General features: G+C 36.9%; 2 protein-coding genes across 2 annotated transcripts; one reads left to right on the forward strand and one right to left on the reverse strand.

Moving 5' to 3' along the window:
- The first annotated feature begins 177 nt into the window (after positions 1–177).
- On the forward strand, positions 178–5,476 carry LOC117293006. Its single transcript, XM_033775245.1, has 8 exons — positions 178–265; positions 646–835; positions 2,117–2,175; positions 2,487–2,518; positions 2,937–3,057; positions 3,482–3,579; positions 3,894–4,014; positions 4,604–5,476. Exons 1-8 carry the CDS (start codon positions 178–180, stop codon positions 4,708–4,710), a joined length of 816 nt encoding a protein of 271 aa, XP_033631136.1. The 3' UTR covers positions 4,711–5,476.
- A 2,606-nt stretch (positions 5,477–8,082) lies between these two features.
- On the reverse strand, positions 8,083–12,180 carry LOC117295242 (tubulin-folding cofactor B-like). The gene is made up of 6 exons (XM_033777778.1): positions 11,956–12,180; positions 11,070–11,213; positions 10,596–10,695; positions 10,050–10,253; positions 8,727–8,799; positions 8,083–8,290 (listed from the first exon to the last, which is right to left on the reverse strand). The coding sequence occupies exons 1-6, from the start codon at positions 12,073–12,075 to the stop codon at positions 8,167–8,169; spliced, it is 765 nt and encodes a 254-aa protein (XP_033633669.1). The 5' UTR covers positions 12,076–12,180; the 3' UTR covers positions 8,083–8,166.
- Between the last annotated feature and the right edge of the window lie 246 nt (positions 12,181–12,426).

Genomic DNA, 12,426 nt, shown 5'->3' on the forward strand with positions numbered 1-12,426 from the left:
CCATTGTCACAGTTTGTAAAATTGAGGCTTACCAACTGACGAGACATTTCAATTCAACGAGAATTACTTGGGCCTAGACATCAGTTCTAGGGAATTTCCCATTAATTTCTTCCCCAAAACTGGGCCAGATTTTGCCTTTCAAAACACAAGTGAAGACAGCCAGTTGCTCGCTCAAAAATGGATAAGGTCTTTGAGCCGCGTCCAGAGATGATTAAAGAAGGCAAAACAGAACTATCCACGGTCATAGAAGACAAGGAAGACTCAGGTAGGCAATGACTGATCTCACAGCAACATATCCTTAAAATGCACTCATATAAAAGTATACCCCTTAGTAATTACTCAATATATTATTTGTTATTTTTTCCCATAATTATAAAGAACTATACTTAGTATAAAAGAGAAAAAAAGTGGAGAACTTTGAGATAAAGCGGCTCTGAGTCTGAACTTCAAAGAGCCGTTACTCATAAACTGACCATGCTTCTTTTGTGAACGATGCAACCTGATCCCTTCTTGCTTCTAGAAATCAAGTTTCTCGAAATACTTTTTCACCTCATAGTATTCACAATGGTCACTGCAGTGACCAAAAAAACTACGTAGGTCTATAGGATTAGGAAATAAATTAAACATCAATATAATTACACGCAGCTAAAAACGAAAGCGATGCAAGCAAGATGTCGCTGGTTGCAGAGCTAAAACAAAAGGACTCCTTCCCCGGTAAACCACTCCGTGCCATCCCATCCTCCAAGGGCAGATACCAACCAATTGGAGCAGAGGATAAGAGTCTTAGACCAATCGGAGCAGATGATGATGATGATGCTGATAGTGAACTTCCAAGGTAGACCAACCTTCACTCCATGAGTGTTTCTCAACTTTAATACGTTTGCTTACATCTACTACTTTGCACGACCCCGAAACTTTACATTTAAAAAGTAACTGTGGATTTCTCCAAAATAGTTTGGCGCATGAATGTTTGACATAGGCCTACTGAAATAAATGGTCGTATTTGCCGAGAGTTTGATGCGCGGACGTTTGGAAAAACAACGTTTTTGACAACTTTCTTTTAAATTTTAGGCTGGTCAGCCGTTTGGAATTTTTGCTAACTATTGCCACCAGGAAAGTTCGGAAGTGACTTGGTGCCAGTTTTCATGCGGCATTCCTCGAAAATCCCAAGCAAGCTTGGACCAACTTTATGTCTACCTCCTATTTTTATATATATTTTGTTTGTACGTAATTTTATCTCATAAACTTTGAAGCAATAGTGCATGTTTTTTAAAAGTCCAGTATCTATAATCTATGTTGAACGATAGATGGTTATTCATTCGCTTGTCAACATAGTAGCAGTACCCTTCGGTCTGTTTTCATCTGTCTTTAGCTTCTTTAGAGAGCCACTTCGTTCTTCGTGGCTCTCAGGATGGATGTATTTTGGGGTTCTTCCATCCGCAGTGCATGTTGATTTCGGTGAAGAATATTTGAACTCAGAAATAAATTTTGGCAAGGGGGTATTTTGGGTACGTAGTTGAAGTCATGGTGTGGGCTAGGAATCGGACGTGAAATAAACGTTTTAAAATAATTATTCACTTATGCAGATCATGCAAATTTTTGTGACAAAAGATTTGCATAAAGTGAATAATTATTCTATAAACGTTTACCAACCGTCCGATTTCTGCAAACTGCTTGAACACCATGACTTCAACTACGTTCCCAAAATACCTGCTTGTCAAATTTCGTCATTTTTTTGTCAAATATTTTACTTCAAAAGTAACACCCTGGATGACAAAAGCTTGATCCGATACATCAAGCCCCGGGAGCCACGAAGAACAAAGTGGCCCCCTAAAGAAGCTAAAGACAGATGGAAAATTTTCCAAGACAAGTAATATTTTGACAAGCTTATGCAACATCGCCGTCTTACAAAAGTGACTCATGTGAAGAAAAAAAATCACAAGAAGAAATCTCGCAAGATCTTTGTTAAGGGCACTAATCTAATCAAACACTTTGGTTACCTTCTACCCAATGCGTTTATTTTGCTATCACTCCTCCACCAACTGCCTCTTAAAAAATAACAAAACGTTGGACAAATTTGTATGATTAAGTTTTTTTGTTTCATCTCTGAAAGCAGAGAAATCAACCAAGAAGTGAAAGATCCAACTGGAGATTTTACTACAAAGGAGAAGACGAGTATGTTTCTTTATTTAAACATTAATCATTATAAATAACAAAAATTATACACTTCTTGACAGAAAGTTTGGTAAAAATAATTATTTCTTTAGCCTGTGATAATGCAATGATCTGATCAATGAAACAAAATGAAAATCTACGGCCGACGAGTTATTATGGTAAAGAATTTGATAGGCTTGTTATATAGTGATGTTTAGGCCTAATATTTATCGGTCTGAATTTCTGAAGGCAAGCAAAGAAAGAAATTTAAAACCAGACTTAAAATAAAGAATATAATTCCTGACACTTCCATCTGTCTTCTTGTCTAACAGCAATTCTTGACCTGGACAAAGCAACAAAACAGGTGAGTTTTATGTGCATATTAATTGAATAATTATTGCAATGATACCGATTTCCGAATAATAGAAGCAGCTGAAAAACAAACCAATTACTAGAATCGATATTTTCAAAGAACACTAATTTTTGAAAACGCCACGCTAATCTATAGGCAAAAGTAGCACTGAGTTATGAAAAGTTGGAATCGAAGTTCGGCAAGAATCGATTCTGTTTTGTTTCTACAAGGAATGTCCATTTTTTCATGGTAGCGTTGTAAGTGTAAGAGAGGGCGCTATTTTCAAATTAGTGGGTCGTTGATTGGCCTTAAGTTTTTATAACTCGTAAAATAGGAACCCCCAAAATAGTCCTACTTAGTCCGAAAGTTAAGACTATCTTTGTGAGGCCGACCTATTGACTTCAAAAACACACACTTACTAAGGTGACAATACAGGTACCCATGCCTTTTTATGTTTAAATTAACTCAGAATCCTGAGACATCTGCATCTGCATCAACGGAACAATCTGGTGCTGAACCCAATATGACGGCCGATGGCAGTGTAAAAAGAGGTAGGAATGTCGAGTTATTTTATCCATTTGCTTTATCTCATTGATATCTTATCTGAATTTTTTCACCATTTCCCCCTTCACGGTAATTGCTTTCTTCAACTACAAGAGCTTCTTAATTTTAAGTTTTTACTTATGGTCACAGAATTTTCTTACGCACCGTTTCTTTTTGCAAATTTTAGCCTTCATGTGCATACAATATTCGCCACATAGTTCTTGACAATTTTTTTAAAAATTTGTAATTTTATGGTTTATCGTTCTCGGCTTTTTGCATTAGGCACTTTACAAATGTCTTCATAAAAAAAAAGGTTGAAATAAAGCAAAATATGATTATATGATGTGTATTTAATTATAATACACAAACTGAGCCTTAGTTTGTGTATCAAATAGTTATTAATATTTTGAATCGTTTCTTTATTTTTAATAGACTCACTTGTTGCCACAATAAACGTAGTCACCAACCTGATGAAATGGCAGCTCAAATCAAAGAAACAAGCTGGAGTCAAATTAAAATCCATGGAAAAGGTAAAAGTTTGTCCTGTTTTATTTGTTCTAAGAAATGAATATTGCTGATTGAGTTTGACATGGATTTGTCCAACACAAGAGCTTCATTCAACCAAATAAAACTGTATTAAAGACAATAAAATAGATTAGACTGCAAGTCTCATGTTTATAAAACCTTATCATTTCTTTCTCGAAAAGTTCACTTACACATAATTTCTTTTTTACACACTTTTCAAACTCAAAGTTTCTCAAAAATAACTATGTGTGAAAATTGCACTGTCTATTCTTACCATGTAAATTTAAAACTCGGATTTCTTTCTCATCTCATCAATTAGTACAAAGGTCACATGGAGGTCATTCAGCGGCGCAGTCGTCAAGAGCAAGTTGAGCTTCCATATCCTATCAGGCTCAATATCAGGAGAGAGGTATTGCCGATCATACACAACATCGTCAAAGGTACTTCTTATAAAAAAAGTTCCATTGCCCCCACCCTTCCCCCTTCCACCACCCACTGATTTCACAATGACACGAATAAGTATTGTCGTCTAATTACTGGATCACAATTTCTTGATTTTGTGCATTTCATAATCATAAACGTTAAACCAATGTTTGTATAAAAGAGATTGGCTGTTGCAGCTTGACATTTATATCCCTTTGTGGGAGTTTGCAGAGTTCTCTTGACAGGAAGATCATCTTAACAAAAAAAAAACAACCCTTTGCCCCTCCTGAAAACTTCTGGCTACGCCGCTTACTCTAAAAATAAGAGAGAAAAAATCTTCCAAGGATATCACAAACATGACAACTTATAGGCCATCGGTTCAATGCAATCTTTGTAAGGAAAACAAAATCTCAATTTGATTTCCACTATTGTTTCTTTGAGACTGCGAGAAACTCTTAGGCACCACTCTTGTGCTAAGTCATGCAGTGCAGATGGTTGCTTGTAGAAATTGCCCGACTCGACCTATAAACTTTCACTATCAATTTATAATTGGTTGGTGAAGAGGTGATGAATTGATGGCACCTTGTTTGTCTATTCTACTTTCAGATTACAAGCTTACCCTTGGTCCTAATCACAAACTGACAAGAGAGGCAATGGCTAAGGAGGCACAGCTTCAATCCGAGCTGACAGAGGGAGATGGAGTGGTGCTCTGAAGATGCACTCTCTGGTTATGTCTTAAATCACTTGCAGCGGACTACATTATGAAGGCTTGAGTTGGAACAGAGCTTTAAGTTGCTGTCAAAAATTGCCTGAGCCAATGTGTTTATATTGGCTCAAGCAGTTGGTCACAACTACCCACAAATAGAAACATTGGGATACACTTACACTACCCCAATTCTGAGATAATTTGGGATAAACTTCCCCTAAAAATAAATTGGGATAACCTACCCAAACTGAGATAAATTGGGATAAACTATCCGAGACTGGGATTAATTGGGATAAACTACCCAAGACTGGGATAAATTGGGACAAACTACCCAAGACTGGGATAAATTGGGATAAACTACCCCAAACTTGGATAAATTGGGATAAACTACCCAAGACTGAGATAAATTGGGATAACCTACCCAAACTGAGATAAATTGGGATAAACTACCCAAACTGAGATAAATTGGGATAAACTACCCAAACTTAGATAAATTGGGATAAACTACCCAAACTTAGATAAATTGGGATAAACTACTCAAGACTGGGATAATTTGGGATAAACAATCACAAACTGTGATAAACTTGGGTATACTTTCAAAACTGGGATAAATGTTCAAACTTCCAAACTGGGATAAATTATGATGACCTTCCCAAACTGAGATAAACTTTCAAAAACAGACATTTTGGGATAATTTACCTCAGCTGTTAAAGATATTTTACCATTATTAAAATCCTTACCCACTGCAGTCAGTGGCCTGCAGTGACATGGCTTTGAATATACAAAGCGGAGGTTAAACAAAACTGTTCAAATAATTGTGTGAGACTCACCTCTGCCTTACACCATGCTGAACACAATACAAAAAGTGAACTCAACGAAACATTTATGTACAACACAACAATGTTTAATTAAAAGCAAAGTTTTATAAATTATCGTACTTACATAGGTATATTACAATGTAGGTAAAAGTAAAATAAGTTTTAGGCAGAGGCCAATTATTGTATTCATAGATCAAATAAAACAGTTTTGAAAAATAGAGTAATAGATTGGATCCATAATTTCATACTTCATCGATACATGTTACTTAAATTTTGCTTACCAGAATAAGGTTACCAGCTAAACATCACACCATCACACATGTACAAGCTGTGACTGGTATCCTGCAAAAGTTTGCTTAGCAAACATTCAGCAGCTCTATGAAAAAGTTCAAGAAAACATTGCTTCACTGCTGTCTGAAAATTTGGTCCAATTACTGAGGAACATATTCAATGAGTAATGAGTAACAAAATGAAAAAAGAAAAAGGAATGCACCGATATTTTGAAAAAGAAGGAAAATCACAGCATTTATGCCATCATTTTACAGCTGCAGAATCTTCACTTCATTAAAGGAAATAATTATAAGCATAAAACCTTTCTTGGTGACGAGTAATGGGGAGAGGTTGACGGTATAAAACATTGTTAGAAACGGCTCCCTCTGAAGTGCCATAGTTTTCGAGAAAGAAGTAATTTTCCACAAATTTGATTTTGAGACCTCAAGTTTAGAACTTGAGGTCTCAAAATCAACCATCTAAATGCACATAACTTTGTGTTTTTTCTTTCATTATTATCTCGCAAGTTTGATGATCGATTGAGCTCAAATTTTCACAGGTTTGTTATTTTATACATATGTTGAGATATACCAACTGTGAAGGCTAGTCTTTGACAATTACCAATAGTGTTCACTGCCTTTAATAATCAAGCCTGAAATTTCATACAGTCCATGGCCCCTCTCTCTCTGTTGCCCCAAGTAGTGGCCTTGGTGTCACTTAAAAAAAAAGGAATCAAATACACTGAACAACTTCCAGAGCCCAATTTTATAGAGCTGCTTAAGCACAATGAGTAGCTACGCACAACTAATTCATGCTTACCAGAATAAGGTTACCAGCCAAAGTACTATCACACATGTACAATTAGTGACTGGTAACCTGTTTATATTTGCTTAGCAGAACATGTTTTTTCTTAAAAGAAAACTTCCAGTCTTACGCGGCTCTATGAAATTTGGCCCAGACCACAAATTCAAAATCAACAATTACAATTTCCCTGCCCCCACCATCCTCCTCCAAAAAATGCATGTACTTTGTTTGAGCAATAACATTTTTGCTGTGGTTTCATATGGTGATTTTATAAGTTGTACACAAAACTCTTGAATACAAAGCTCTGCCTGACTACACGTTTTAAAGCTTAATTCAATAGTATTTGTTGTAAGTTAAGATTTCAAGTACATTTTAACAAACATTAATTTTTCCACAGAAAATGACATGCGACGAGCAAAATTGCACTTAAGATTACATATTTGAAGCCATGCTCGATTATAACCCTTTGAATTATCTAATTTATGTGCAAATATATGATTACAGTTTTAATAGGTCTGTGTGGTTTTTGTGTGTATATATAATTGTCTTTTAAATGATGTACAGTACTTGGTTTCGATTTATGTGCTTTTAAAAAATGGTGTACATTGAAAAACAAATTTCATGTGGTTTAATATGTGATGAACCAATAAATTGAATTGAATTGAAATGGTCGATTTACTCTGCGAGTGCGTTCAAGCATAGTAACCAACAAAAAGATTCACCATAACAGAAATGATAGCAACTACTCCCCTCTTATTCTACCGTCATCCAGCTACTTTGTTTTAAAAACAAGTAGCTGGATGACATGCAGTTGAGAATGAGTGCGCAAAACTTGATTTATTTGATGAGCGATAGTTTCAAATACTTGCATCTTTTTAAATGCGAGATGAGCATCCTGAAGGCGCTCAAATGTTTCCAACAAGCACGTGCGCATATAATATTCATATTCGGGAGCCAATGGGAGACTTTTGAGACGTTGGTGGCAGCAGATATATCGACCCTTTATTGCGGCTCTAGGCATGCGCCCACATGCTCAGTATTGCTTGCTTAAGTCTGAGCACGTGACTCCTGGCCAGACCTGTGAAAAAAATGACCGTCCAAAAGCCTCTCAATGATTGCTAGTGTCTCCCTTCCATGAGTTACGGACAGGAGTGATGAATACAAGCATTACCCATGGGAACAAGGCTGACTTCAACCCTCGAAATAGACCATCTTAAAGGGTGTATGTAACTTTTGTAGGACAAAAAACACAATGTCCACAGATTTACACTAAACTTACACAGTTTGAAGATAATGATAGTAGAAAGCTTCCCTGAAAATATTACATGCTGAGGTGCTGTAGTTTTTGGAAAATGAGTAAAACAATGTCATGAAAATAATTTTAAGCATTTACAAACGTGTTTTCATGACATTGTTTTACTCATTTCTCAAAAACTACAGCACCTCAGTAAGTAATATTTGAAGGGAAGCTTTCCACTATCATTATCTTAAAGTTTAATGTAAATCTATGGACATTAGGGTTATTATTATTATTATTTTGAAAAGGCACCCAAATCCTTTAACCCCTGACCTCACATCTCATCGTCATCATCCATATCAAAGCTTTCTTCAGGGTAGTCACCAACGGCCACAAACTGTGGCTTGACGAAGCCACCATACTTTGGCAGGCACTCAAAGTACTGCTTGCCTTTAACACTGAAAAAAACACAATAAAAAACAATTACAATCTTATTAATTTAATTGTTTACCCATACACCAATGTGTTTTAGCACTGTATACTCAGTACTTTACCGAGTCCTGTGAAATAATATCACAGGCATATTACTCGGGTGGGCTCAAACCCACGACCCTTGCAATTCTAGAGCAGTGTCTTACCAACTAGACTACCGAGATTGCCCGGTAGTACAATCTTGTTAGTAAAAAAGCCAAAACAACAACCTTGACATGAAATTCATGATCGCTTTGTTTTTCGAACACCATTACTTTAATAATTGAGGATGGCAAACTTAAGTTACAGGTTCATCAAAAGAACTTTTAAGATATATTTTATGCTTGGAATGAATTTAACAAAGTGGTAATAATGGAGTTAACTATCTGTCATCTATAAAACAAAATAGCAAGAATTAACTACCTCCCATCATTCTTTCCCAGAGGTTCATCGTACTTGACGCCGATCCAGAACCCAGGCTTGAAGTCTGTTTTACCTGCAATGATAGATAATATGTCAACTTATTATCATTTCACACTAAGGCAATGTCCAACCATCCAAGAAGAACAATAATCACATTAAAATGTTCTCGCAATTTTGGAGAGTTGATTACACACTGTTAGAAAAGTGTGCTATCAAAGTGAACCTCTTGTATGGAGTGCAGGGCCCAATTTCATAGAGCTGCTAAGCACAAAAAATTTGCTTAGCATGAAATTTCTTCCTTGATAAAAAAAGGATTAGGCCTACCAACCAAATTTTCATTTGTGCATATTGCTTGTTACAGGTATTCAGCTGTTGTTTGCTTATCCTGAAAATCACTTGGAAATTTGGTTGGTAATTCTGTTTTTATCAAGGCAAAAATGTCATGCTAAGCAAATTTTTGTGCTTAACAGCTCTATGAAATTGGGCCCAGGTGGTTGACTAAAATTGACTGTAAAAAAAAACCTTGTACTGAAGATCTGCTGTTTCATCAACACACTTCTATGAAATCAGTCAGCCACCTAAAAATGCATGCCTAGCAATATTTACTGGCATTGCAATATTTAATGGTCAAGCAGTCTAGGGCACTGGATTTGAATCTTGGGCCCAATTTCATTGAGCTGTCTAAGCAGCAAAAAGTGCTTAGTAATTACTCGCTAAGCAAAACTGAGCAGGGTACCAGATACAGAGGATACATGTGGAATAGTATTTTGACTGGCAACCTTAACCTGGTAACCCCAGTGTTGTTGTGCTAACATGTAGCTTCTTTTTGTAATTAAAGGGACACGTTGCCTTGTAAAGTTGGGGAGGTAGTGCTTTCTACCAGCCAGGCTTCTGATTGATGATACCCAAACCTACATCCGTATGGACTGTAAAGGGGTAACCCGGTTTCAGCCCTAGGAGAAGGTGGCAACGGCCCCTGGATGAACAAAAATTGTAGCCCACACCTTGAAGTGGCCTTCAGGCCTTGTTTGTCTGGCGAATTGCATAACAGAAATTAAAAATTGATCGAGTTGGTCCATGAAAAGCATTTGAAACCATTTGTTATGAAATGCATATGGTTAGAAAAATGTATTAAAAGTAGAAAACTTGACTCCACAAATTGCTTTTCATACACCAACTCACCCGATCAAAGGCAACGTGTCCTTTTAAGCAGCTCTATAAATTTGGGCCCAGGGGGAGTTAGGTGCACTTAAATGGGTTTTAAAATGCTTTCGGAAATGTAAAAGGAAAAAATGAGTGGAAATAGCATGATTGGTGACTAACCGACAAACATGACGGTTCCTCTTTTGACTGGTGGTGTAGCGGGTATATTGACCTGACATCTTGACCCCACAGTAATTGCTCCCGCTAACCTCTCCTCTTCATCTTCCTTCTCTTTCTTCAGGGCCTCTTGCCTCGCTGCCTCGTCAGGGTCCAACTCTTGGTACTGTCCCACCTTGAGCTTCTTCTTGAACGCTTGCACAGAGTCTAGAGTTTCAAAATAATTACACATGCATGCGTATTAAAAATAGAATTGTCCCAGAATTTCATCTGGGAGAGGGCAAGGCGATTTTTATTGGATAGTTTTAAAAGTTTGTTTAAAACTGTTGAAGAGGCACCAAGACCAAGACCCCAGGGCAAAAAAGACCATGAACTCCATGTAATTCTATGCATGATCTAAACACAGTTTTCCATAAGCATATATTAGCTAGAATCTACTAATCAAGATATGATGCAGTGCTTTTCAAAATTGAATTTCAAAATTTGCTGTAACTTAAAAACAAAGTTGATAAGAATTTGTTCCAGCCTATATACAGACCGAGTACAAACCTGTTCTCTTGGAATATTCTTCAGCTGAGATTTCAAACTTTTCAACTTTGGACAGATCTTCAAACTCCCCTCGCAATCTATTTGGGTCACTGTCTACAACCTAAATATGTAGGACAAAAGAAACAAATTATAAATTACAAAATGTTATTTATTATTATTTTTATAATTATTTCTATAATTTGTTTATTGCACTTGATGAACAGTGTGAAAAGTGTGTGTGATATTATGAATCGTGTAAATGCCTGTTGGAAATAAACAACAAACAACTGCACACAGGGTGGACTAAACACAGGGTATATTAGTTGCGATATTGTAACCCTCCTCCCGACGACCCCCAGGCCGGAGGGTTACGAGGTTCTCTCGAGCGGCAAATGACAATCTGGTCCAAAACGTACAAGGCAGCCGTCGGGAGGAGGGTTACGTTCTCGCAACTAGGGGTATATGACCATGAAAAGGTCTGTTTTGTTCACTCACATGTATCCTCATGCCATGATCCACTGGATAAGAACCAAGTAGAGCTGCGTCATCGCTCATTGTGATCACTAAATGACCATCCTTGTTGAAAAGCTGGAGACTCATGGCTGCACTGGATGATCCGGTGATCATCTCCAACTTACCCTAGGAAGTAAACAAAGAGAAAAGATTCCTGCATTATAATATTTGGCGTTTCGCCGCCAAGCAGATAAGAACTAAGGACCCAAGCTCTAGTGTTTCTGATCGGCAGAGAGTGTGTTCGAACTCTGGTCTTGACACTTGTGTCTCTTCAAGCAAGACACTTCACAAATATTGCTGGTGCTGCATTCTTCTGAGATAGGACATAATGAAGAAAAGTTTTTGTAACCCTGCTACTAGTGCTACCATTTTTTCATTTGATAAGGAATCGTATTTATTTGAATGTGATATATGCATTGATATTCCTTTTTTTTAAATGAGTGAAAAAAAGTGTCAGGATATGGAAAGTTTTTTAAAACCGTAGGTCCTGTGTGTTGTGAGCAATAACTTCCAACAGTTAGAATGAGTTGCAAATGCAAGAGGTGTGTCAACCCAATCACTGTCACTGATCAGATTCAGAATCAAAATAATAAATGATAAAAATAGAGTTGATTATCTTGACCTTGTCACCACCACTGCACCATCATCATGACCGGAATTCTCATGACCATGGTGCACATGAAATTGACACAAGACAATGAAAATTGACAGTGACAGTAATTAATTCAAACTCTGGTCTTTCCTTAATGGTTAAGTTTTAAAACATGGGGGTATTTTCTAGTAAATTCTATCTCATTGATTTACCGTCCATGGTTACTAAAAAAAATTCAACATTTGGATTTTTATTCTCTTCGTTCGTTCGGTTTACCTTTAATGTCCCAATCGTCATGTCCTTCTGAAATCGCTTTTCCGATGGGAAATTGTTCAGGGTGCTGGTTATCTGTAAGTTGGCATAACTGGCCGTGACCACGGAGAAATCTTGAGCCATTTTGTTGTTTTTATCGAGTTTATTGACATGTATTTGTCGGCAAAGTCAAGTGTAAAAAATTGTATGACTTCATAAGTCGCTAGTAACGCGGGTTCAGGTATTCAGACATGACGCATGCTTTTGGTATAGGAGAACGATTGCGAAACTACAGGGACCCGACCATTCTAGAATGGAAATAACACCATCAAACAGCAGAGGGCGCTATCTAAGACTAACGTTAGGGGAAATAAAATTAAATGTGGAAATAAAAGGTGATTTTTATCATAATATGTATCAACCTTGCTCGACACAAGAGTTATTGAAAAATCTAAAGAACAACCTATAAAAACTGCCTTAGCATGCAACCTGTAA

Source organism: Asterias rubens, chromosome 1, assembly GCF_902459465.1.
Source record: "Asterias rubens chromosome 1, eAstRub1.3, whole genome shotgun sequence".
NCBI classification, from domain to species: domain Eukaryota; kingdom Metazoa; phylum Echinodermata; class Asteroidea; order Forcipulatida; family Asteriidae; genus Asterias; species Asterias rubens.